Source organism: Limanda limanda, chromosome 11 (assembly GCF_963576545.1).
Source record: "Limanda limanda chromosome 11, fLimLim1.1, whole genome shotgun sequence".
NCBI classification, from domain to species: Eukaryota; Metazoa; Chordata; class Actinopteri; order Pleuronectiformes; family Pleuronectidae; genus Limanda; species Limanda limanda.
The window spans coordinates 10,384,648-10,411,671 of record NC_083646.1 but is presented as its reverse complement, the minus strand read 5'-3'; the positions used below and the strand labels follow the sequence as shown (position 1 = coordinate 10,411,671).

The following is a 27,024-nucleotide window of genomic DNA, read 5'->3' as shown; positions in this document are numbered from 1 at the left end:
ATTTTTCAAATTGATGGGAGGTCCAGCTTCACTCGCAAAGGTAGTTCATAAAAACACATAACAGGACATGTGATCATTTCAAGATCACCAATGACATGTTTTCTCTATGTTAGGCCCGGCTGCCATTAAGCAAAGGTCAAGGCTGAAGGACGACAAGAATCTGGTGATTTCTGCCGTGAGGAAAGAAGACGCTGGAGCGTTTACCTGCCAAGCAGGCAGGCGCCACTACTTTCACACGCTTCTTGTGGTTTCAGGTCTGCAGCAGATCATTTGAGCATTGCACATGATTTACCTCGTCGGGACAATTAGAGTTATTTATTAGAGTAAAGAAAAACATAGCAGATATTTTATTCTTGAAAGCAGAAGCTGTATTGTTTTAAGGGAATGATAAATTAGATCAAGAGTGGATTGAGGAAAAAAAACAAAAACAATATATAAAAAGCTACTTTTGGGTCACAAAGGCACTGGATCCTTTTCAAAACGCCTCCCTACCTGACAAACCTCCACTTTCATCCGCAAGACTCACCTCACACTGTTTCTGTTGTAAACTTCCTGTTGAAAATGTGAAGCTGAGAAATATTCAAGGTAATTTCTCGCTGTAGTAAACGTCTATTTTGTGATGGTAAAACTGATCACACTGATGGAATTCAGTTAATGAAGTGAAGACGTTCCAGTCGTTACCACCTGGGAACTAGAAGGTCTCTCAGTAAAGTGCATTTCTCCACCATGGTCCAACAGCCTCTTCATTACAACACATCTAAATTCACTAGATTCAGATTTTGATTTGGATCTGCTACAAATTGCAATTTTTCATCATGATTCAACAATTATTCTCTGAAAATTCAAGGGAAATGTTGGATATCTCCATGTGATAAAAAAGAAACAAAAAAACATAATCTGGGACTGGGATCCATGCCCGGATCTGCACCAAAAACTAAATTAGTTATCCTCTGATTCATGATTCCACCAGAAATCCCTCCAGTAGTTTTTGTCTAATCAGGCTAAATAACATAAATAACATATCCTCCGGTTACCCACATGTGTTTAGAAGATGTTGTATCCTTTTCAGCATAGCTTCCCTTTCTCTAATCGACTCTCACTGGTTCCTGGTTTGTTGTCAGTGTCAGCCAGGCGGTTTCCCCCACGCGGGGTCAGACTTCCACCTGAATCCTGTGGCCGCCTCGGACGCAGGGGCCTGGCAGTGAGTTCTCCTACGGCGAGGAGACGTACAGAGAGGAGCTCAACGTTCCAGTTAAAGGTGTGACACTGGCTTCTGTGCCTCTGAGAACACAGCAGAAACTTCCCCATGTGGTCGGTGAGAAAAAGCAAGTGTGTTTGTGTTTTTCCTTTCAGTACCTGTGTCTTCAACATCCCCCTCTGTCCGGGGATCAGAGGTCAACAAGGGGACACCCTTCCCCGACTGTGCTTGCTGCTGTGGATTCTTTTGTGGCCTCTGACCCAAAAATAATCTGAAAGTGACTTTTCACAGGACGCATCACTGACTGTTGTTTCTGCTGTGATAAATAAAGAATTGTCTTCCTGTCATGTGGCCTATTTATTTTTCTCTACTGCCTATTCTCCTTTCTTTTGATTTCAACACCAAAACAAAATATCCATTCCCGGCTACAAATCATGATATCAGTATTTATTGTTTGTCAAATGAATCTAACATTTCCTTATTAAATTATTTATACACAAGTGAGTTTAAACTGCTTCACAAAACCCGTCTCTGCTTCACAAAGCTGTGGTTTCCAGAATCCCAGACCTAGTTTTTGCAGACGTGAAGAGCAGACGCAGAGAGCTGGGGTTTGCATTGGCCCACATCTTTCCAACAGTGCAGGTTCCTCTGTAGACTTGTTCCGCCTTCTCTAGGTTCTGCCTCCTTGTTCACTCGAGTTCAGTGAAGTGAAGGATGAGGAAAGATTTCAACCTTTAGTAACAGCACGAAAACACCACACTGCCTCAAATTGAAGGTAAGATCCAAAACTGAATTACGAAATCAAGCTTTGTGTTGTTAGATTAGAGTGAAGGATTCAGTTTGAACAGGTTGAAACTATTTTTACTTTGTTCCGCGCAAAAGTGAAGCAATTTGACGTAACTTTTTTTTTTTTGGTAGAGAGCAATTTTCAGTTTGTTAATTAAAACGCTATTACATTTCACATGTCTGACGATTTTATCCAAAGCGAATTACAATAAGTGCATTCAACCACGAGGGATCAAACCCAGAACAACAAGAATCAAGAAAGTACAAGTTTCTTCAAGAAAGTTTGAAACTGTTGATCAGTAGAAGATCAAATAAATGCTCTAACAAATTTCAAGTACAACAATGCGTGTGACGGTCTCTAATTGTATTTATTGCTCAGTCATTCATAGGAAGTATATTGGTAACGTATTTTAAAAGATAATTCATTTTGGATTATTAAAAGTCTAATAACTACAATTTGTGGCTTTAAAAAGAGACATTTTGAAATTAGAATAAAATATATAATCATGCTGTGATAAATTCTCAATCTTTAAAAAAATTAGCATATCAAGGAATGAAGAAAGGTTTTAATATCTAATTTTTAACTTTCGTAATCGTCTTTGTTTCCGTTTCCCGGTTTGAAAACTTTCAACAGCAGATTTCAACCTGTTTCTGATCCAGGATCATCTTAATCGATTTTTTGATCATGATAATTAAAAACAATAGAGCCAAAACATTACATTACATTACATTTAGCTGACGCTTTTATCCAAAGCGACTTACAATAAGTGTATTCAACCCCGAGGGTACAAACCCAGAACAACAAGAATCAAGAAAGTACAATTTCTTCAAAAATAAAGCAAACCTACAAAGTGCTACAAGTGCTACTAAATTGTTAGTTTAAAAAAAGTTAGTTTTTTTTTATTCAAGGTATAGTCGAAAGGGGTATGGTTTTTAGTTTGCGATGGAAGAGGTGTAAACTTTCTGATGTCCGGATGTCGATGAGGAGCTCATTCCACCATTTTAGGAGCCAAGACAGCAAACAGTCGTGATTTTGATGAGTGTTTAGCTCGCAGTGAGGGAGCAACGAGCCGATTGGCCGAAGCAGAGCGGAGTGAACGGACTGGCCATGTCCTGGATGTAGACTGGACCCGATCCGTTCATAGCAAAGTACGCAAGTACTAATGTTTTGAAACGGATGCGGGCAGCCACTGGTAACCAGTGAAGGGAGCGGAGGAGCGGAGCAGTGTGAGTGAATTTAGGTTAAAGACCAGTCGAGCTGCTGCATTCTGGATGAACTGCAAAGGTCGGAGGTCACTAGCAGGTCGACCTGCCAGGAGGGAGTCTAGGCGGGAGATGACCAGGGCCTGGACCAGAACTTAAATTTGTGGCTTTAAAAAGGGACATCTTGAAATTAAAATAAAACATATAATCATGCTGAGATAAATTCTCAATCCTTAAAATAATTTACATATCAAGGAATGAAGAAAGGCTATAATAACTCGTTTTAACTTTCATTATCTTATTTGATTCCGTTTCCCGGTTTGAAAACTTTCAAAAGCAGATTTCAACTTGTTTCTGATGCACGATCATCTTAATCGATTTGTTGATCATGAAAACACAAAAGAGCCAAAGCATCATTTAGGATTTCAATTAAGTGTTCTAAAACCAGTGAAGCAAATTCTTCTTATTTTCTTATAGATGGGATAGAGAGAGGAAGGAAGTAGAGAGGCAGCTCGGTGGTTTGGAATCACATGTTTCTGGGTAAAGTGCTCGTGCAGACGTTGTATGTGGTGACACTCTGTGACTCTGAAACTTTGTGCTACTGTGTGAATTGTGTTTGTCTCCACTGTAAATTCCTTTGTCTGTTATTTTTAGATCCAACATTCAGAATGAACGTCATCTTGTGTTTGGGATTTGGTGAGTTTTACTTTTAAAAATATTTTTGAATTAAAGATCTTATAGATCTCCATATGTCCCATATATGTATACACTTTGAAGCTACCTGGGATAATAACTGTTTTACTCATATACCTACAGAATCGGCAGTTTTTCTTTAATTTAATACTTGTCTCCTTCTGTGAATATATGGTATGAAATGCAGTGTGATGTTCTCTCCTCAGTGCTGGGTGCCCTCTCTGCTGCAGCCACGGTGATCCACACAAAACCCGGGCAGAGCGTCACTTTGGAGTGTGGGGTTGACTCCTACAGCGGAAGGCTAACGTGGCATCACAAGGATCAACTGATTTTTAACTTTGATTTGAAGCCCGGCTTCACTCGCAAAGGTAGTTCATAAAAACACATAACAGGACATGTGATCATTCAAAATCACCTCTGACATGTTTTCTCTGTGTTAGGCCCGGCTGCCATTAAGCAAAGGTCAAGGCTGAAGGAGGACAAGAATCTGGTGATTTCTGACGTGAGGAAAGACGACGCTGGAGCGTTTACCTGCGAAGCAGACGGGCGCCGCTACGAGCACACGCTTCTTGTGGTTTCAGGTCTGCAGCAGATCATTTGAGCATTGCACATGATTTACCTCGTCAGGACAATTAGAGTTATTCATTAGAGTAAAGAAAAACATAGCACATATTGTATTCTTGATAGCAGAAGCTGTATTGTTTTTAGTGCATGATAAATTAGATCAGAGTGGATTGATGAAAAAAAAAACACCAATATATAAAAAGCAACTTTTGTTCTTAAAAGCAAAAATAAATTTTAAAAAATACTTAAAAAACAAATCAACACTTTGACCTCCACACTTCTTTTATGTTTTTTCCCAGTATTTTACTATTCAACCCTTATAAAGTCAGGAGTGTCACAAGAGACGGATTAAAAACAAACAAAAAGACAGAAGTTGAAATATCCAGATTCTTGTGTTTAACATGACTCAAGCTTCAAAGGCACTGGATCCTTTTCAAAACGCCTCCCTACCTGACAAACCTCCACTTTCATCCGCAAGACTCACCTCACACTGTTCCTGTTGTAAACTTCCTGTTGAAAATGTGTAGCTGAGAAATATTCAAGGTTATTTCTCTCTTTAGTAAACGTCTATTTTCTGATGGTAAAACTGATCACACTGATGGAGGTCAGTTAATGAAGTGAAGATGTTCCAGTCGTTACCACCTGGGAACTAGAAGGTCTCTCAGTAAAGTGCGTTTCTCCACCATGGTCCAACAGCCTCTTCATTACAGCACATCTAAATTCACTAGATTCAGATTTTTATCTGCAACAAATGCAATTTTTCATCATGCCTCAATAATGATTCTCTGAAAATTTGAGAAAAATTTAAAATATGTCAGAAAAGGTTGAAAAAAATAATCTGGGATCCATGCCCAGATCTGCACCAAAAGCTAAACGACTTCTCCTCTGACCCATCAGAGGAGAAGTCCCTCCAGTAGTTTTTGTCTAATCAGGCTAAATAACATAAATAACATATCCTCCTGTTAGTCACATGTGTTTAAAAGGTGTTTTATCCTTTTCAGCATAGCTTCCCTTTCTCTAATCGACTCTCACTGGTTCCTGGTTTGTTGTCAGTGTCAGCCAGGCCCTCTGAGGAGCTGCAGCCGGGCAGTGATGCGACGCTCCAGTGTGAGGTCACAGGCCTGACCTCGGACTCCACTGTGCAGTGGAGGGGGCCGGACGGAGGGGCCCACCCGGGGTCAGACGTCAAGCTGAATCCTGTGGTCGCCTCGCACGCAGGGGCCTGGCAGTGTGAGTTCTCCTACGGCGGGGAGACGTACAAAGAGAAGCTCGACGTCAAAGTAAAAGGTGTGACACTGGCTTCTCTGCCTCTGAGAACACAGCAGAAACTTCCCCATGTGGTCAGCGAGAAAAGCAAGTGTGTTTGTGTTTTTCCTTTCAGTTCCTGTGACCTCAACATCCCCCCCTGTCCTGAGACCAGGGGTCAACAAGGCGACACCGTGCCCCGGCTGTGCGTAATGCTTTGGATTCTTTTGTGGCCTCTGACCCAAAAATAATGTGAAAGTGACTTTTCACAGGAAGCATCACTGACTCGTGCTCCTCTCTTCCTGCCACGCTGTGTGTTTTCTCTCTGCTGGAGCAGGCGGTGCTGACCCTCCTGGTTGGTGGGGTCCGCTCGGCTGGTGGCTGTGGGCTGCAGCAGGAGCCGGCTGCGTGGTCGTGCTCCTCCTGACGGCGCTCGTCATTGTCTTGTGCAGGAGGATCAGGAGACGCAAGGTAAGTGAAGGATGGAGGAGCATCAGGAGGAGCAAACAGAGAAGGAGCTGATGACCCTTTTTTTTCTTTTCCACTGTAGAGAAGATTGCAGCAAATGAGGAAGAATGGCCAAAGATCAGCCAGGCCCAAGACGTACTGTCAGTGTAACTGGTAAATTCTCCTCACTTGGCTTCTCTATTATAATGAAAAAAGATTCTCAGTTCACTTTACAGATGCTTTCTAATAGACTCCCTTCGCTTCGTAATCACGACTCCTTGACCTTCATTTCCACGCCAGCGCTCGCAGGGAGCTTCATTATTGTCTCATAATTAGCGTGAACACGTCTCCTCTTCTCCTTCCTCTTTATCGCAGCCGGGCAGCTGCGGAGAAACCACAGCGAGGACGTCAGAAGGCGAGGCCGTCCACCCTCGCTCTGAAGCCCCTGCTAATGGAGTGATGGGAGAGACGGATAGAAGAGAGAGGGACGCGGGGAAAGGGGACAGAGGATTAAGTGGAGATAAAGAAAGAGAAATGGGAAAGAGAACCCCTGCGAGCAAGTGGCCTGAATGTAAATGGACTTTTGAATGCCGGTGGAAATCAAATCAAAATGTAAAAGTGTATTTCTCACCGAATATAATCTGTAGTTATTCCTCATGCAGCAAGTATCTCTGCATCCTCCAGCTTCCTCACCTTCTGCCTAACATCCAGCTGACTTCAATATCCCTTCTTTCTTTGGTGTTTTTGATGTATGCGTTGTATAGTTTATGTATTTTTCTTGTTGGTTGTAAAAGGCCTGAGTATTGTGCTGAAATGTATGTGTGTTCCCCCCCTCAGTCAATAAACTATAAAGAAACCCAACCGCAGAGTTTGTAAATTCATTCTGTCCTCGTGAAAAAGAGGAAGGAAGTTTCCATCAGGGATGAAACAGTGACGCTGACTGTGCAGTTGTGTTTGGATATATCTTTTTACGACGTAACGCAACATCAAACTCTATCTTTTCTTTTTTACTATGATTTTAAACTGTACCTGCATCAGCCCTGAAGACCTGAATATATGCCCCACAACTGGTGCAGGGACGCAGGTGTGATACCAGTGCTGTGCTACATAGTGTGAAAATACACAGTAAACACCTGTTTCACACAGTAACACAACACCGCCAGTGGCATATAAACACACATTCATATATATATATATACACATGTGTATATTGATATGTAATTAAAAATGAATATGGGTTGATGTGTTTACAGCATGTCATCTAGTACTTAACCGACATGATGGGATCGTAGTGCTGCCTGACTTCCAGTGTGTGTGTGTGTGTGTGTGTGTGTGTGTGTGTGTGTGTGTGTGTGTGTGTGTGTGTGTGTTTGTGAGACACCTGCAGTGCATGAAGCCGACCAAATGTCAGAGCTGAACTTATCGCTGCACTGAGCACATCACATGTGAGTACTCCTGAACACACTGTATGTATTTTTGCTGTGTATTCTTCTGGCTTTAGCTGCTTTAAGGGATTTTCTGACACAGAACAGACTTAAGTCAGGATGTAAATCTGTTTGTCGACAAAACAGCAACGAAAACGGACAAATCTCATCGACGCAGACAGAAACCCAGGCTGTAGCATTCAAACCTGGTCTCGTTCAAGGCCGCAATTTAAGATTTTTAAAAGGTTCTCGTCCCGGTCACGTCTTTGTTGGTTGTGTTTTTCCAAATAATTGCAACGAATTAAAATTATGTCACAGGAATATTCCTAGTGTTGCTGGGTGACTTGTGATATTCAGCTGGAAATTGCAATCACGTTTCATTAACCTTGGATTATTTCACCACGATGTCTGAGGGTCTGATCCTCTGTGAGACGTGTTTCAGATTTAATTGATCTTATTTGTTTGTAAGTTTAAAGAGCAATACTAATGGCAACATGCTGCAGGTTTTGTAATCATCGACACAGTTGTGATGAAACGTTTCTGCTCTTACGCAAGAAGCCCACAAACTGACAAACTGATGTCTCTCTGTAAATATACATGTTATATAGTTTTAAACCCGGTAAGAGGTTAACGTTTCTGTTCTTTGTTGGTTGCTCCTGTTCACTGCTGATATCAGCTGTTGCTAAGGGCTACAGCTTCTTGGCCTCTTTGCTGCCACATGCAAAACGCTTGTTGCTGCCTTTAAAGACCAATAATCAAATAATAATTGTAATAATAATTATTAAGTCTATGATAGAAGCATTTTAATTAACGGTAACTGCCTTTCGAAGTCTTTCTATTTGGAAATATTACCATATTACAATATTTTTTTTTACAAATAATGCACATATTTTTGCCAGAAAATATATATAAATATGTTCAAACATTGCCAATATTGTTCTGCAGAGGACTCATAAGTATTCATGGGTTTCAAATAACTTCATATTCATTTATGGCTTCATGTTATCAGCGTGAATATGATGCCTTGGTCATGCATTTGTTATGCACTATTACTGTAGAACCTGTAACATGAATAAGGTCTAAATTCTGCCAGAATTACCAATTACAAGCTAATGTTATCAGCCATTATCTATTTAATAAAGTTAGTTTGTTGTTGACCTAAACTTTAATGAACGTAACACAAACGTTCAATGTGGCGCGTGGACATCGGCCTCGAAGCAGCAGCAGCCTAATTCAAACGGATCTTTAATTAATTGCAACACATATAAAACTCTGGTTTCATCCACTCTGATACTGAAGAAACTCAACTGAAAACAATTGATGCTATAAAAGAGATTTAGTTCGGCTCTTTCTCTTGTTTACTTTCTGACTTGCGTCTGATTTCTTTGTCAGGCGATTAAACTTCTTTTACTTTAGGGAATTGCTTATGTTTTCCAAAAGAACTATTTTACAGCATAAATAACATTTTCAACTTGTCGTAGTAAAAGTATGACATATTAAAGTACTCTCTAGATATTAAGAAGACATGAAGTAACTTAAGGGTATTTGATAAATTACATTTTGCATTCATATTTGTTTTCTAGTTTTAGCAACCGCTCAAAACATCACATTCACTCGTTCAGACACATTTACACAGCATTTGTTTGCCCATTGCTTTTACCAGAGTATCTCTCACACACACATCAGGGGCATGGAGCCTTGGATCCGACCGCCGACCCTCTGGTTAGTGGATTCCCGCTCTACCCCCTTTAGCCACGGCTGTGCCAATATTCCCCCCAATATATTTATATATTTATATTGTAAGGGCTGAGCCTGCAACTCCCAGATATCAGCAGGCACTTGTTAGTTGTTGGTACTCGGCCAGATTCTTCTGCAACGATCTTCTTTTCATCCTTGTTTTGGGGCTTTTTTACTCAAATCGGCTCCGTGGGACTACGTTTTAAATAATCTGTCCAGAAAAGAAACAGTTTGGCCGTTAAAGACTCCTTGTTTGTCTTGTGAGTATGTTTATGATCATTGTCCTGCATCGGCCTCCCATTTAAAGCCCTTTGTACGAATAAGAGCAATGATTCCTGCACTCTTACACCATCAAACTGGAAAATCATCACTGTAAACTCAATGTGTTGGAATATAGACCCCGAATGAAGCAGCACTGTTTATACTGCACAGTAAAGAAAAGTCGTTAAATGTATGAGTTCCCGTTCCTGGAGAGGCTCCATGTGTTTCTGTGGCCCAGGGGATTGTTTCCTTATGAGAAATAAGGATTCCCTTTCCGCGGCTATTACTCAGTGTTCTTCTTCATCGTTTTTTACACAAACACAGTCATCCAAAGTGAAACTGAAATTTCTGAACCAGTGTACGTTCCACCCTCCCACTTGTATTTCCAATTGTTCAATCATTGAAAAACAATCGGGGGAACTGAATTTCCAACATTAGAGAAACAAACTCTTTGAGACACCTGCTGCCAATTTGTGTCATGTAAGTTATTGTCACCTGTGCTCAAACAACAGATGCAAAGTGATGTTGTTTTACATTGTATTGATTTCTAACAGCTGTCTGTCCACAATCCTTCAAACTACGTTGATCTGAGAGGTGGTTTCCCGTTCTGTAAACTCCCCTCATGTGTCGCTTCAGTTCCACGCTGCAGGTTCCACTTAAGCGGTGGAATCAAATAAACTGCAGCTGTCTTATCTGTAGACGTGAATCTGCAGATGACGTAGTATCGTGAGCTGATCGTGACTTGCAAACGTTTTCTGACAAATCTGATAGTTAAGTCCAATTAGGTTCACATTGTTTCAAGCCTTTATTAATACAATTCTGGTGCAGATGAGCGTGAAAATTCGTTTTCAGCCAGTGTAATTCTTCTAGTCCCTATTGTCTGTGAAGAAACATTGTTTCAATGCATCTCTAATGGAGAAGACTAGGAGACAAAATGCACAGTCTGTTCTCCGTGGGAAAATACTGAAGTTCATTTGAAGCAAATATGAACTGTCAGCAAATAAACTTGGACTAATCTAGAGGAACCTCTTCTAATTCTACTTCTTGTAAATCCCCTCCTCTTCTTCCTAAGTCAGTGTTTTCTTGCTGATCTGCAGCAGTAGGAGAAAGGGTGAATCTGTTTTCACTAAAAAGAGTGTCAACCTTTTTATTTACAGTTAAGTGTGGAAGTTGGTCGCTGGTTCGCTACACAGGAGAGAAGTTAAAAGTTCAGTGGTTTCTCTTGAAGCAACAACGTAAATGCAGGTTCACGGTGTAGAAATACATTAAATGTTTAGATAAATTGTGGCGGCAGCGGCTGCAGGTTGGACTCTTTGCTGCACGTCTTCCCTTCTCGTTCTCCCCCTTTCACGCTTTAACTTGGTCCCGTTAGTAAAGGTCTGATGTCACAGATTATCTTTAACAGAAAAATAATGGAAAAAAGTATTTAAGAGGAAGTGAATCTGCAAGAGGACAGAAAAAGGAATAGGTGAAAATTGAAGTTTCATTAAGAGTCCACAGCTGTCAAGTGTTATTTCCTGTTTTTGAGAATAAGATGATCTCAAATATTTACAGGAATGCTGCATCTACAGAAACATTAGATTCCTCGGTACGTGGGAGCGCTGCAGCCGTTTTTCCGACGGTGAACCAGCGTCATCGCTCAACTCATTAGTTTAAACCTAATCACAGCTTCACAGTCACAGTTTGGCTGCTCGACTCATGCTGAGCCGTGATGCTGTTTTCCTATAAAAAAAACCTAAAAATAACCTCACACACATCAGGCTCTCACCAGTAAAACACAAACAAGACTCGATATCACAACTATTCCAACGACACCAGGCTTCTTCTGAGCGATGCTTGAAATCCACATCCAAAAAGGAAAATAATCCTATTTTCCCGTATCCACGCTGCAGGCTGCAAACAGTGCAGTGGCGGCAGATAAGTAAATACCCTACAAACCACTGGTGTGCGCGGGCGATGGAGGTGGAGTGGTGAGTGGGAGAGAAACACACGAGAAACATTTCTGTTGTCATCGACTGTTTCACAACCCCGAGGATCCAGAAGCAGCTTGAATGAAGTCCCCCGCATGACAGACACGTTTTCAGTCGTTGAGCAGAATGTCACTTGTTTCTGATTTCAACATAATTTCCACTGACATTTTGTGTATATCTGAACCATCACAACTGTAACTTAAATCCAGTGTGAACACGGTGTCTTCACGTCTTCTCAGGGCCTCACACATCCTCTGGTGTTTTGTCTTCCTGCCTCGCTTCAGTCTCCCACTATATATATTATAATATCTAACAATTCTACATTAAAATACCTACAAATCTGCAAATTTATTCAAGGTAAACTCGTTAAAGATCAGTACTATCCACTGCCATTTGCTGCGTAACCTCCAATAAACTTGAATACGATACCTGATCTGAGTCGCGTCAGGTAGATTTTCATCAGTAATGGTGAAGACATTAACTCCCATGATCCCACGCTGCTTCACGATGTTATCAAACTCACTCTGTTGCCGTCGATATGATTGACAGACGTCTGATGGCCGAAGTTACGTTTGAGCTCTTTTCAGACATGAACTCCGGAGAACGTCCGCACAAATGGGTCCAGCCTTTCGCCGGAGGTTTGCCTTTCACGCATGAAGAATGCTGCGGGTTCTCTGTTTTTATTTACCCAGCATCAGCTCTAATCATCAAAAACTCTCTTGACATCTTCCTTGGTTTCTACGTCTTTGACTCAGATGTTTCATCCTCCTGATGAGATAATTGAAATCTTTTTGGTTTTTAAATGTTTGCCTCCATTATTCAGAGTTTTTACAACAGAGGAGAATGTCCAGAGCCTCTTACTCAAACGTTTACTTTCTCCCATGAAGGCCCTCTGGAGAATGTCTATGTTTAGTGAATGAAAGCAGCTACATTGATCATTTAAGATTGTTATAAAACACAGAGCTTCAGGGAAACCCTCTGTGGGAGAGGACAAAGACGAGGGCACAAAAGATACATATGAAAATCAGTGAATCATCCTTGATTCTTGCTCGCGGCCCACAGCTTTTGTCGTTTTCAGTCACGATATCACACACGACCTGGTTAGGTGTGTGACTAATGAGGGAGTCCTCACTTTCAGGTGTTTTCCATCTAAATCTCTGCGAGAAAACCCAGAGAGAAGGAAACAGTCAAACTTAAAATCTATTCTACGTGCAGTTTCTATCCAGATGTGGTCTCAGGCGAATATCCATCGACACGAGGCCCACCAGAAGTAAACGTTTCTGTGTGGCAGCTGTAACTTGGAGGTTTTGTTATGAGGAGCGAACAGAGAGCGGGTTTCATCCGGAGCTCAGAGGGAACAGAAGCAGGTGTGAGGCCTTCATGTACAGAGGCAGGCGGAGAAAACCTCAGAGAGACACATGAGACGTGTTTGTTTTGTCCTTGTTGTGGTTCACGTCTCTAAACCACCTCGACACTTGTTATGCAGTTCACGTCCCTTAAAGATCCCTGTAGCTGCTGGTAGTTAGCAAACTGTCCTCAGGCAGATCATCTCAGCTCTGGATGAAGAGTTGTTGTTTTGTTATAATGACAAAAAATTCATGTTTTCAACGCTGTCAATCGTCTGCATTTGAGATATTTTGTCCTCTTAGCCTCTTTTAAACGTCATTTTGAACATCAATAAGCTGATTTTAGCACTGTTTCCTAAAATGTTGCTGAAAAGAAAGAAAAGAATTGTACAGATGTGGACTGTGGCTGCCAATCCAGTCTTATTCACCTGCTTTTACCTTTTCAGAAACTGTCAGATCATGGGATAGGTTTAAAGATGTTTACTCTCAGTGTTAAAACTATACTGAATGTCACTCAGTAGAGTGCATACCTTCGCCAAGGCCCCACAGTCAGCTTGAATTCACACAATCATAGATATCAGTCACTTAACCGTGCCTGATTTTATGAAATGAAGATCCCCTAAATTATTCCCTGGGAAATTGGTGAACCCAATTCTGAAAATTAAACATTTGATCTAGCAAAGTTTAAATCCCGGACCGACACCATAATTGAATGGGGCCTTTCTTTAGTTCAATCTTGCTTACAAACCAACAAACAGACAGGGCGGGGTGGAGGAAATCCTACCAGTGATACTGTAACATTAACAGTCCCAGTAATGATATATCTAACTTCAGTAAGGATGATAACAAGCTGTTCAACACAAAAACTCCGACGGCAGCCCGAGCAGACTGAGATCCACGTGTGTTCTGCTACTGAGACTTTACAGCAGGATCGGAGATAAGCACCGGCAGATGTTTGGCTGTTTCGCAGGTGCACAATAAGTAATAAGAGAATTATTGGGAACTGCAGAGAGTAAACCGATCTGTACACAGGATGAGTGACAATTGATTTTCTCCATTTCAACAAAACACAACACAGGAGGATTGAAACACTGATTTTACAGTGAACGCGATGTGATGGAAATTCATCTTGAGATTTGAAATAATGAAATTCTCTGACTGGAGTTGCTTTTGAGTCTTTATAATAATAAGCTCTGCAGAGTTTATACAACAAGCACGGGTGCTCAAAATGGAACAACTGGCCGCAATTCACAAAAGCCAGAACTTATACATAGAGGAGTTTCATAAGACATGCTATGAAAAAAAGACAAGCCAGAACTAATATTAAGAGGTGCTTCATAAAACGTAATATGAAAAAAGACATGAAATCCTCCTCTGTGTCTATCTGCTGTGTCTGTCCGCTGTAGCAAACTCCCTGTTTGCCAAGGCCACAGCCGTGAGACACCTGCTCAGTTTTCCCTTACTGCAACTTTAGGCCCATAAACCCAACTGGACTATGTGTTGCTGCAAAATCTGAACATATTATGATAAATGCCAAAAAATACAGATACAGATTCGTGGAGCAGGGTCCATTCAAAGCAGTATCATAAGAGGGAGTTAAGCTCAGGGCTATATTTAGTTAAAGTTATGTTTCTGACATCCATGCGAGTGCATATACCTCCATTTTGCAAAGGCCAGACTGTCCGACATGTGTCTGTCATGCTCTTAAAATTGAAAAACTGGATATAAGATAATTGGGGTCGGCATCAAAATGTAATGGGTACTTGAACCAAGCAAATCGGTTTGGTGCATTTTGAGTAATATTACGGCCAAATAAACAAACAGACCTGTGTGAGTTTGTTGACGCACCAGAATGTCGTCATTCGTTTGGTTTAATTTGAGTTTTATCATCAAATACTAATTAATAAGGAGACAATAATGAGTTCAGATTAAAACATCAGTGGAAACCTCTTCCATAAACTGTCGGGTTTCATTCGTATCATTAACAGACTCGCTGAGACCAGAATTTGATGAAACCTTCAGATTTTTATTCTAAATTCTCTTCAAATTATCAAAGATCCAAACACGGGTTGCCGAGGTAACTTGTCACAAAAGAAGCACATAAAGTTTTCAGTCAGTTGCACTGTGACATATTGTGATGGAGCTTTAACGGAGCGATTACGTACGACTATTTTACACTGAGGAAAAGTAAGTTACGTAATTTTAAAGCTCCTCAAAAGGTAATTTAAGATTTTAAGATGGATATACTTTGGACATTTTTAAATATATATATATTATTTAGGTTGTTTTAATATTTACACATATGAAAGAGAAGGTTTTTTAAAAAAAGTGTTAGTGCGTATTCATTATGCTGAGAAGTTTCAAAGAAGAATCTATACTGACGCACGCACATCAGCATTTACTTGCTTCCTATGGAAGACGTCTTAATGTAGTTGAGACATAAATAAGTGTGAGTGTATGAGTGTTCATTTCAAGACATTGTCTTGTTTAATGGTAACAATGTCTACAGTTAAAGTAGATTAATGTGTGAGGAGACGCACAGGGACTGGTCATGGAGTTGAGAGAAATCGTAAAAGATGAAAATGTGTTGATCTCTGAGATTTTAATTCTCCTGATATATCTATTTGACCATATATATATATATATATATTAAAGTCCCATATCTTTCAGCATCTGTCCCAGCGAAATAATTTCCTTTTCCCGATTAAGAAATTGATTTTTTCTTTGGAAACATCAAGTTTTTCTTTGACAGATGCTTTTTTTGTTTAACATTTTCCAGCCGTTCATAGCTTTTGTTTTCTGATAAACTAATTATGTGTCTACATCCGAACAATTATTTCACCAGGGGAAAATCAACTGAGCGATTAAAATAAATTAGGACGTAAACCGACCGTGTGCAAACGATAGCACGATAAAAAAAGATAATGAGTTCAGTGGGACTCCTTCATGTTATTAGGCAGCGACTCCTATGACAATTAAAACATTTTTGTTCGGTTTGTTGTTTATTTGTGAGTCTGATAACATGCTGGCTAAATTATGTCGACCGCCTGATGGGCTTTATTTTTGCATCGTCCGATAATATAATGTCACATATAAGTTTTTTGTCCTAATTTAGAGATGAACTGTTTTAAGATGGTAAAGAAAGGTTCAGTGATCTTGCTTTCGTCCTCTGTAACAACCAATCCAAGGTCAGGATTCTGACTTTGGCCTTGATCAACAACTCTGCGTTTCTTTCTCTAGACCAATCGGTGGTGAGGGAGGTGCAACAGCTCTTAAAAGGGTTTGTTTGATAAATATTCAGCATTTCCTCTCGACACCAGATCAGTGAACATCGAGGGACATCTCAGCGACGACAATCATAAGTATAATGATTTCTTTTACATTTTTACCTTTTGTTCATATAACTGATAATATGTAATATAATACCACGTACACCATCTGTTTATTTTCTTTCTCTTCAAACTGATTTCAATTTTGTATCCAAATCATAAACAGCACAATCATTAACAGCAGGCCCAGCGGGGCTTAGACGTCGTAGAGAGTTTTATATTTTCATTTTTCTAATGTAGGTACAAGACAAGATTAATGGATCAACAGCACAGACAACACTTTGATTTAAACGGACAGGAAATATTGAAGTTTTAAACATAAAGATATTAACAACATATTTCTTAAATATTTATTTTTATAAATTTGTCATTACGCACAAATTCATTGTTGCATTTGTTGAATGTCTTTATTCTTTCTTTAAGCTTTGTCACAAATGTTCAGTCGTTATGCACTCTGCAGCTGACCGCTACAAAGAGGACAAGCGCTATAGATACAACTTTACAAATTATAAATCTAAACTTTGATTATATAGTAATAGTAAAACTGAATTTTATTTTAAATTGATCTTTGCATACAATGTATTAATAAATTCATAGATACATCAACTTAATCCTGTTATTCTGACTTTCTTAATAAGAGAAAAAAAAACAATTTCTGTTCAAACTGCAGCTTTTACAGCATCATTTATTGAGGCGGAAATTTAAGAAAGTAAGAAGATGTTGAACTTCATCCAGCAGGACTTTTAATTAATTTAACTAATTAATAATAAAAAAAAAGATCACTTTAGTAAAGAAAAATATATCCGAGTAGTTCTTCTCTTGTTTTCTTCCTTCTCTTTGCTCTCCTCCTCCCCTCGTTCACCTCTCCCCTGGGTTTGGCCTCACCCTCTCTTCCCCCCTCCTCCCCTCCTCCCCTCCTCCCCCTCTCCCCCCTCTCCACCCTCCATGTTGACAACAGACACCATCGTCTGACTTGTTTCTGGGTTACAGCTCCACAGGTGCGATGACTGTTTTGTCTCGACTCAACTTGTCTTTTTCTTACAAATTCAGAGTTATCGCATCTGTAAGAAATGACACAATGTTATTTATTTTCTTTCATCGTTTCAATCGGACATGTTGACATATGGATTATAGTCAAGTGTTTAAAATCCTTGATCTTATCCTATTATACTTGAAACTTACACAAACCCTTTGCTCTGAGATTTTCCTCTTTGATACAAACATCACCTCAGATATGAATGTTTCCTGTTGCTTATCTTGAGGCACTGACATGAATTGAACCAAAAACATGCACCATATTTAAAGGTTGAGGCCCCGCACACACGATAGTAGCATTTTAAAGCCATGAGCCCAATTAGATCAATATATTATGATTAATGTTGGTGTACATACAATAAATAATAATTTGTTACCTTTTTGAATTAGAAATATATATCCTGATTATCACGTCGCATATTGTTGCGTTAAGTTGTGACGGAGACTTTTGCTGACAACTTATTTTATTACATTTTATGTATTTATTGAAACGCTGACAGTAAGGACATGACAGGACTTTAGGGGAGAGAGAGATGGACGGACTCGAACCAGGGACGCATCGATCACGGTCTCGCTATACATCCACCATGGAGTCCCAGCTTTAATATCTTTGTGCCACAAATATATTAATCAGAACCCTGGACCATAAGTCATGTTAACATATTGTTCCAAAAAATACTGAAAAGCTTATACATTCCAGTTTTTTTTAGGGCTGGGCAAGTTAACTCGTTTTATTCGAGTTAACTCAAGTGATGAGTTAGCTCGATTAATTATTTTATCTCGCATTAACTCAGGTTTGATAATTTATTGTTTTATTGTGAAAGTCAGGCTTTTATTTTGTGAAAGTCTGTTGCTGACTGCTGCGGAACCGGAAAAAAGAAAATAATTGGCGGATAAACAGCCATGGATAAGGGTACGGAGCTTTTACATGGTCATTTTCATTTTAAAGTTCATCCAGACGGCGTCGAGTCGACAGAACCAAAGTAATTTGTAGCCACTGCCAAGGTGAATTTTCTTATCACTGGAGTACTTCCAGTCTAAAATATCACCTAAATGCAAAACACACAGTTGATATCAGCAAATCACTCAACGAAACAGCGAGCGGAGCGAGGCTTCGGCAGACTACGTTATACGCAGGGAGGAGTATACATTTTTCATAACGAAGAGGATAACATTAATGCCCTGGCAGTGGCATTGAGCTTTAATTTTGTATTTGCTTTGATAACATTGTTAAGTTGAGATTTACACTGAATATTTTATTTAACTGCTACTGTATTAAATGCTGATGTTAAAAGTGTTTGCACAACAAATGTTATGGCACTTTCGTTCATATGGCAGAACATTGAAAATAAAATTGCGCTATACACTCCTTCTAATTAATTATTGGATTTTGCGTATACAAATGCGATTAATCGTGATTAATCAGGGAAATCATGCAATTAATCGCGATTAAAACTTTTAATCGTTGCCCAGCCCTAGTTTTTTTATTTATATATTTCTTTGTTAGTTCTTGTAATTTTTGTAAGACCACAAACCAGATGCTAACACGCATTGCGCCGCATCACCTGTTTATACAGCGTAATGCATTAAATAGTGCCACATAAATAAATAAACAACGATCTGCATCAACTTTTACGTAACATTTTATTTCATCTTTTTGTGACAAAGGCTCTCGACACATTGAATTCAATTCAAACCTAAAAGACTCGACCAGACCTTACTTATAAAACAATGAATAAAGTTGTGCTTCAGTTATTTTTAAAATTATGTTCATTTATTTGATTCAAGGGGGAAGTAGTTAAAACTTGAATTGAAATTAATCTGTACATTTTCTCGTATAGGGTCAAATCAATATAAAAGCAGCATGAAAAATCTTTGAAACGATTTTTGTGCACATACTGTGTTCACCATAGAGACGTAAGAGACGTGTGGGGGCAGGGAGATGACGGAGCCGTATAGGGAAAGAAAAAAAAACATCTATCCTAAACCACAGTATATCTGTGCTGCCGCTGCTGTGGTGTCTTTTTTCTGTCTGTTTAAGCGTGGAGAGATCCGTCTTTCGTGGAACAGCAGAGGAAGAGAGGGGGTGTGAGAGGCAGGGGGGGGGGGGGGGGACTGGGATACGAATCTGCACCTTAACTAAATCAAGGCCCACCACAACCCAGCGTACGCTCCGACTCTCTTCCCTCCAACATTTGTCTGTGTCTTTTCATCCAAAGCCCACCACAGGCCGCCTACTCTCAACCCTCTGAACTTCTCTTCTTTTATCTTCTTAAATCTCTAAATCTGAGACCACCACAGACCCCTCTCGGCTTCCTGCTGAGGGGTTTTACTCTGCAGAGAAATTTCATATTGTATATCACACAGAACGATATATACGCAGGGATATATCTACGGTAAAAATATATATTTTTTCGAACAGATGCTTTTCTAAATTATTCTGTTCAATCTTAAATAAAGTGTTCAAATATTTTTTTGATACATACCTTTGCAGACTGCCTTAATCAGATCCCTTGCTTGAAAAAATTATCTTGAATCATTTGTAATAAGTATTTTTGGCTCTACATGCTCCTTGTTGGAGGTAAGAAATGTAATGCTACGCAGACGACACACAGTTGTATATTCACGCCCTGTTACTGAGCATTTTTTAACAGACTCCTTAAAGAGTACTACAACTTCAGAGAATCTATATGAACATGTTTCCTGGATGTTTCTAAACTGCCTGTTTTTTCAGACTTGTGATCGTGATGGAGAAGTTTGTCCTCATTCTCTTACCTGCCCTCATCTCAACATCAGGTTCGATGTCCTGATTCCAACTGATTGGTTTATTTGAACTTGGGGCAGGATATTTGTTTTTAACACATAACATCCCTCTCACTGTCTTAGGTGCCAAGGAATCAGTTTATGCTCGTGTAGGAGATGATGTCGCCCTAAAGCCTCCAGCGATTATCGATTTAAATCTTTATGTGCACTGGATGTTTCAAAAAGTGGACGCCCCTTCTCTTGCCTGGAGCAATCACATGGGTGGAAAAAAATTCACTGAAGGTAAACAATGCATTTACTTATTCATATTCATATTCTCGGTATAATAACCTATTTGTACCATCGAATGAGTTTAATTTCATGTGCTTCTGATAATAACAATCAGTATTTCTTGCCTTGCAGATGAAACCTGGAAAGCTAAGTTGACCTTGTCTGGCGACTCACTGGGCATCAAAGACGTCCAACCAGAGAACTTTGGGACATACTTTTGTAAAATTGAATATAGAAATCAAAAAGTACTTATCCATTCCATCGAACTTATCAAACTCGACGGTAAGAGTGAAAACAAAGAGACGTGTTCTGCTCAGTCATGGCATGTTCTTTCAGGAGAGGGCTATTATACATATGTTGTTTTAAACATACTCCAGAGGCAGATGTTTTGTTCAATAGTCAAGCCTAAAAGCAATTTGTTTATCACTGGTTTAAATAGTTGACATTCTGGTGAAATTACCTGATTGAAGCGTAACGTTTTTTGCTCTCCTTAATTTCTGTCCTAGTGAGTGTGACCCCAGCCAATCCTCTGCTGCCTGGAGAATCTCTGTCTCTGTCCTGCACCGTAGATCACAAGAAGCCTGAGATCTACTGGCTGAATCCCAGAGGCGTGAAGAACAACCAGGGAACAGACACAGTGAGAGTCACAAGCCAAGACGATGGCATGTGGACCTGTGTAGTGGCAGAAGATAAACGGGTCAAAATGCCTGTAAAAGTTATGGGTGAGTTACTGTGAAAGCACAAGTTTGAATTTCACAGAAGTCAACCCACGTTCCGCTGAAAACTTTATTTCTCTGTTGTCTCTCTTTTCAGGCCTTTCTCCAGCTCCTTTACTTCCTCAATACACATCTACATCCTCACGCCTCACTGTCCCCTGTTCGATTCCTCCTCCCATCACCTGGGAACAGATCAAAGCTAAGGAGGTCCAGGAAGTTCACTGGCAATTCTTCCCTGCAACATCATCAGGCCTCAATTCCAATGACGCCCAGAGGCTCTTCTCCCTCTCACTCGATTCGCTGAGCTGGAAGGAAGACCAAGCCCGAGGTCTGAGTCCTGCACGAGACACCAAAAAAGGAAATCTGGAACTGACCAGAAAGCTGGGCAGAGTGGACGACAGTGGGGACTACGTGTGCACTATGAAATTTAAAAATGGCCTGACCCTGAACAGGACGGTACACGTGGAGGTGTTGCAAAGTAAGTCTAAGTGAATCACACGGCACAGGCCCAGCTCTGTGTTACCCTCACATCTGTCAAGTGAATATTTGTTTGCTCGTTCATTATCATCGCAGCGTCCTCGTATATATATTTTTTGACATCAGGTTTGTTTGCGTCCTTCTAATTGTCATTCATGTCATTCGTGACAAAGTCGGACATAATTACTCGTTTGCCACCTCTCTGCTTCTGCTCTCTTGCACCATGCGCGTGTTTAATTTATCTGCTGCAGAGTTTATTTGAAAATGTCCCCGTGTGACATTTGTCTAATTCAGTGGTTAATACACTAGTCTAGCTCCACTTGTTTTAATAGAGTATAACAAGCTGTCCCTCTGCCAGAGGAACGTGATAAAACAACATGTTTTAATTGGACTTTGAGTCCTGAGCCTTTAACATTTGTCATTTTAAGTTTTTTTCCCTAAAGTCCCCTGATCTGATGGATTAATGCATTTGCTCTTGGACCTTGTTGTTGCGTGATCTCACTGGAGTCCAGCTGCAGCATTCATGGTTTCTCTTCAGCTTTGTTGGGGATTTACCTTCATCTACCAAACCAAATTAAATGTTGCACGTATTTAAAAGACTGTTGATTTGTGTAATTCAGGAGCTTATTTAACATGACTCAGGTTTGGTTTGTGTAGTGATGTCCAAGCCAGTTAGAAATAAACAACATGAAACATTCAATTTCACATTCTAATCTGATTATAAGTGGTAAAAGTGATGACTTATAAATAGTTTTATGTTTTTCTGAGTGTGTGATTATATCATAACTCACTAATACTGTACCGCTTTTCTTTTTTTCTCAAAGAAACACAAAAAATACAAAGAAACACACACACAATACATAAAAAAATTATTTTAATAAAATAAAGAAAAGAAAAACTGGGGATCCCTCCCCGCTCATCCCCTGAATCAACCCTTAAGGTTCATTAAAAGTTAATTTCAAGCCTCCATATGTTCCTATTGTTTTTTTATGTAGTGTGGTTGTGATAATAATGCTGTATGCAGTGCAATGTTTTATATTTCTTAAGCATATTGTGATTATTGATATTAAGTTTCTCTGGCAGGAGCCGCAACAGATCACTCAGTCAGATTCAAATATTAAAATGTGAAAAAGACGTCAGCTTCAGAAAAGACAACTGTAGACTAATGGTTTCTTCCCTTGCTCCCCAGTCGCCTCCTCACCGGGACCACACCTCCTCTCTGGCCAGCAGCTCAACCTGACGTGTGGCGTGGGCCAGCCGCTGCCCTCTGACCTCCAGCTGCAGTGGACCCGACCTAAACGATCAGCCCAGCCTGGTCTGAAGTCTGACCAGCAACTCGACCTTCTCACCATCCCAGAAGTGAGCACGGACGATGGAGGACTTTGGGTGTGTGTGCTGTGGCAGGGTGAGACGCAGCTGACGTCGGCTGCGATAACGTTGACGATAGGTGAGCACAGGAAGTGAGAGCAGAGCAGGAAGTATGACATCAGCGTGACCTTGTGGCCACAGTTTTGAAACTACAGAAACTAGGTTTTACATGGTGCGTTCTCTACTGTATCCTGTTTGACAACTGTCCTCCTCCTGTTGTTTGCAGAACCCAAACTTAGTGTGTGGATGCTGGTGATCGCGTGCAGCTCTGCAGCCATCGTGGTCCTCCTCCTCCTCATCCTCGCTCTCATCCTCCACCGACGCAGACGTGTACAGTCAAATAATTTCTACATCTTTTTTCGTTAGATCACAATTGGCCATTAATGTGGCAATAAAAGTTAACTCTCAATCTCTCTGTGTCTGTCTCACTCTGTGGCTGACATTAGCAGAAGATGAGACACCTCAGGCATCAACTCTGCCGATGCAAAAAGTACGTACTAACCATTTCCTGGACTGATGAAATGGCTCCGAACGCACATTTACACTCACTCACACTCATCCGCGCTGGCATTTGAATAACAAGTGCAGCCAGAAGGTGTTTTTATGAAGATGCACCAATAAAGTAAGCATCTAAACTTCACTTGTTGTCGCTCAAACAGAAACCTGTGACTCTTTGTTTCAGACCCAAGCCCAAAGGATTCTACAGATCATGATATCTCCCAGAAAGATATTTCCAACAGGACACGGCCACCGATTGAATTTCTTTCCAGATAAGATGGATTTTTCTGTCGTATCTACTAAACTGTGAAGCTGTGTGAGCTGCGAGAGATGAAGGTCTGAAAGTTTGAATCAAAGTTCAGTCATCGCTGAGATGCCAGATGAGACTCAGAAAGAAAAATGTATTTTACAGTTGTATATATCAACCAGGCTGGATTGTTTTTAATTCCTTTACGAATCTTATCTTCAATTCAATTGTGTCTCTTTTTTTTATGATAATACGTAGCTTATATGTTGGATTCAGTATATTTAGTATTATTTGAGTATTTTTTAATTTCCATGTCATGTATGTTCTTTATGATGCTCCTTTGACAGGTGTGGTTACCTGCTGCAATAAAAATGTTCACATTTATTTCATTTGTACACAGAAAATGATACTTTATTACTTAAACTAAAACAGGGTCCTGAGTAAATCAGCTTTTTTGGTGAGGGGCCCTGCAGTGGTTTGGAGGTGGGGGTGGAGCCTGGTGTCAGTGGAGTGGGGTTGTAGCCATCTGACAGATCCGAGGATACGTGAAGGAGCAGGGAACATCGTACCACTTCTGAGAGCGGCTGTCCACCACAGCACAGTCCTCGCCCTCCGGCCCCCCGGACTGGTGGTTGTCTGGCTCTGATTTCAAGATGTCCCAAAATCTTCAAATTGGGAAGAAAGAAAAAAGATAGAATTATTGCCCTGCAGTTGTAGGCAACCGTATAATACCGTATATAAACCTGTGGAATATATGATGTCTTTTAAAGTGTGTGATACCTAAACCAAGGCTTTCATCATAAGACTATAACTCCTACAGCTCTCTCTCTCTCTGCAGATGTTGCAGCTGCTTGGAACGTTATGAGTCATTAAACCCATAACTCAGCTGCTTGTTCGTGTAGAAACAGCATTTGAATCATTTCAAACTTACGGGTTATTAAGTGTTGAGTTGTCGACCCATTTCCATTCTCCCTCTTTCTCAGAGTCAGTCAGTCCAATCCAGTAGTTTGTGTAGAACCCTCCGAACCTCATGCTTTCTTTTTCCACAGCGTCCTGAAAGGTGTTCCACTCAAATTTAAAACCTTTTGGAGAACAAATACATTGAAATGCCAAAGAAAAGCATAAACAGTTCACAAACACACGTACGTGCTGCTCCATTGTGGTCAAAATGGCAAGATGTCCGCCTTTTAATGCACAGATATGTGCACTGGTAAGCCAGCCCTGCCTGTCAGTGTCAGGGCTGATTTGGAAGCACTGATCCGCCACCTGAAACCACCCGGCAGGACACTCGGTGCAGTCGAGCCCTTTGAGGAGAGAGAAAAAGGAAATTATCAAACAAAGACAAATTTAATTTAACAGAAAGAGGCAGAACACGTGCAACCTCAGAACAAAGTGTATTAACAAATGATTGTGTATGTGGGCACAAAGGAGGTTAAACCTTTGAGAGCCTAAAAAACTCAAACTAAAAAAGCTTCAGGTGGCATAAAATTATGCATTCAATAATTTGCTCAAGCTTATCAAGCTGCTTTTAATCCATGTGGACTCATAAAGTGCGATGATTGTGTTGCCTGTTGTCCCATATATCATTTCATATTTCAGACAGACATGGACCTTTGAGTCTAAAATAAAGCTTAACTGACTATCACCATCTGCTGGAGCCTGGAAGAGGAGAGCACACTACCTGGTGCTGAGCAGTTGGTCGCCAGGTCGGAATACTGTTCACACAGGAGTCTGTAGCGATTCTTCAGAGAGTCGAATCTCAGCTTCAGCTCGACCAGCTCCTCCTCTGGAGCGTCTGCGGCCTGAGAGACGGCGACGCACACCAACAGGCCCATGAAAACAGAGAGCAGGACGCGGCCTCTGATTCCCAGGGCACCTTTTTAGACGGAAAGCAGAAGGTAAAAAGATATGACATTAGCGCACAGGAAAACAGACCCAACATACACACACATCCCTTCTGCACACTTTGTAAGTGGTTTACCTTTGGATTTGATGAGGCTCATTATGGCTGTCGACCTGCAGGACATCACAGATTCTCTTTCTCTCTCTCTCTCTCTCTGCCCTCTGGGTGTTTTATAGAGCGGTTTGTGTACAAAGGGAAGAGAACGTAAAGTACAGATTGCACAAATCTGCCAGACAGATCGGCCTCCTCTCTGACAAAATTTGGAAAAACCCAATGGTGCAATATTGTGAAGCCAAACCATTGATAAGCCGCCGGATCAGATTAGATAAACAAACATTTGCCAGTCCGGCGTTATTTACCGTTGAATGAGCAAAGTTCTTTGGCAAAGATGGAGGCCTAAAAATTGCGATTCAGCATTTATCGGTGTAGTGCGTTGTTGAGGGTTATTTGTATTCTCTCCGTTAGCAGAGCAGCTGCAACAATATCACCTCTACACCACAACACACACACACACACACCAGATGCCCACTCTGTGGCTCCAAAAAACTGTCAACTTGTTGTTGTTTTTTTTGACATGTCCCATTTATTATTTTTTTCTTGGCAGCTTATTCCCGCAGCCACTGTCAGCTCTTGTACTTCACGAGGTTTTATTATTCAAACCAAAACTAATTAAAGCAGAGGAGGACTGTGCCGTTGTTTATCTCTGACTATGTTTCAGGGAGAGAAAATTTGTGTTTGCACATCGCCACAAATTCTTATCGTCAGAGCGTCTGTACTGATTCAGAGTTTGGTATTTTATTAAAAAAAAAATAACAGGCAGATGCTTCTCTGTCACAACTCTGTCACCCGTCCAGTCTTTTTTTAATTAATGTCAGAAAGTTGAAGGGTTTTCCAAGTATTGTTTAGAAAGTTTTTGATCTGTCGAGCATCTCATTCTCACATAATGTCATGTATGAGGCCCCTGTAAAGGTGGACGGTAAATGGACTGTATTTATATAGTTCTTTTCCAGGCTTATTTCCCACTCAAAGTGCTTTACAGTACAAGCCACATTTACACAGCGCTAAGAGACACTGCCAGGACAGCAGTCAGGAGCAATTTAGGTTGCCTGAGGTCATTTCCCCATGATGACTGGAGGAGCAGGGGATCGAACTGCCAACCGTCCGATTAGTGGACGACCCGCCCTCGGCCCTGAGCTCTCCACAGCTGCCCAAAATCTGTCATTCCCAGAATCTGTGCTCCACTCCAAAATGAGCCAAAGGGTGAATCTGCCACTGGAATTATGCAATGTTATATGTGGCAGGTTGACAATGACAGTGACTAACGCAACAAACTGAAATCTACCACACAGAAGAAAACAAGGGATTGATTTCTCTCCTCTGTTGTTCAGAAAACACTGATTTTATATTTTTTTCCAGGGTGGGCTGGTGGGTGTAGCGCTGCATTTCTCTGAGGACATTTGTTTAACACTGCAGCAGTGTTGCAGGCAAAGGGACGTGGCTCGATAAATCAACCGGGCGGAAACAAATTTAATTTCAAGGAGAAA

General features: G+C 40.6%; 3 protein-coding genes across 4 annotated transcripts; 2 read left to right on the top strand and 1 right to left on the bottom strand.

Moving 5' to 3' along the window:
- Positions 1 to 1,827: 1,827 nt before the first annotated feature.
- Positions 1,828 to 6,997, top strand: LOC133013724 (T-cell surface glycoprotein CD4-like). 2 transcript variants are annotated; one of them, XM_061080760.1, is made up of 10 exons: positions 1,828 to 1,973; positions 3,665 to 3,727; positions 3,842 to 3,883; positions 4,087 to 4,248; positions 4,321 to 4,461; positions 5,498 to 5,731; positions 5,826 to 5,894; positions 6,027 to 6,160; positions 6,240 to 6,310; positions 6,512 to 6,997. In XM_061080760.1, the coding sequence occupies exons 2-10, from the start codon at positions 3,718 to 3,720 to the stop codon at positions 6,594 to 6,596; spliced, it is 948 nt and encodes a 315-aa protein (XP_060936743.1). In that variant the 5' UTR covers positions 1,828 to 1,973; positions 3,665 to 3,717; the 3' UTR covers positions 6,597 to 6,997. The 2 variants fall into 2 exon arrangements, with proteins under 2 accessions (XP_060936743.1, XP_060936744.1); XM_061080761.1 differs by lacking the exon at positions 3,665 to 3,727.
- Positions 6,998 to 16,196: 9,199 nt separating this feature from the next.
- Positions 16,197 to 24,176, top strand: cd4-1 (CD4-1 molecule). The gene is made up of 10 exons (XM_061080738.1): positions 16,197 to 16,236; positions 19,973 to 20,034; positions 20,125 to 20,283; positions 20,404 to 20,553; positions 20,778 to 20,993; positions 21,085 to 21,465; positions 22,654 to 22,911; positions 23,059 to 23,162; positions 23,279 to 23,322; positions 23,515 to 24,176. The coding sequence occupies exons 2-10, from the start codon at positions 19,986 to 19,988 to the stop codon at positions 23,543 to 23,545; spliced, it is 1,392 nt and encodes a 463-aa protein (XP_060936721.1). The 5' UTR covers positions 16,197 to 16,236; positions 19,973 to 19,985; the 3' UTR covers positions 23,546 to 24,176.
- On the bottom strand, positions 23,958 to 25,646 carry LOC133013727 (C-type lectin domain family 4 member D-like). The gene is made up of 5 exons (XM_061080765.1): positions 25,559 to 25,646; positions 25,259 to 25,453; positions 24,724 to 24,881; positions 24,509 to 24,630; positions 23,958 to 24,242 (listed from the first exon to the last, which is right to left on the bottom strand). Exons 1-5 carry the CDS (start codon positions 25,602 to 25,604, stop codon positions 24,080 to 24,082), a joined length of 684 nt encoding a protein of 227 aa, XP_060936748.1. The 5' UTR covers positions 25,605 to 25,646; the 3' UTR covers positions 23,958 to 24,079.
- Between the last annotated feature and the right edge of the window lie 1,378 nt (positions 25,647 to 27,024).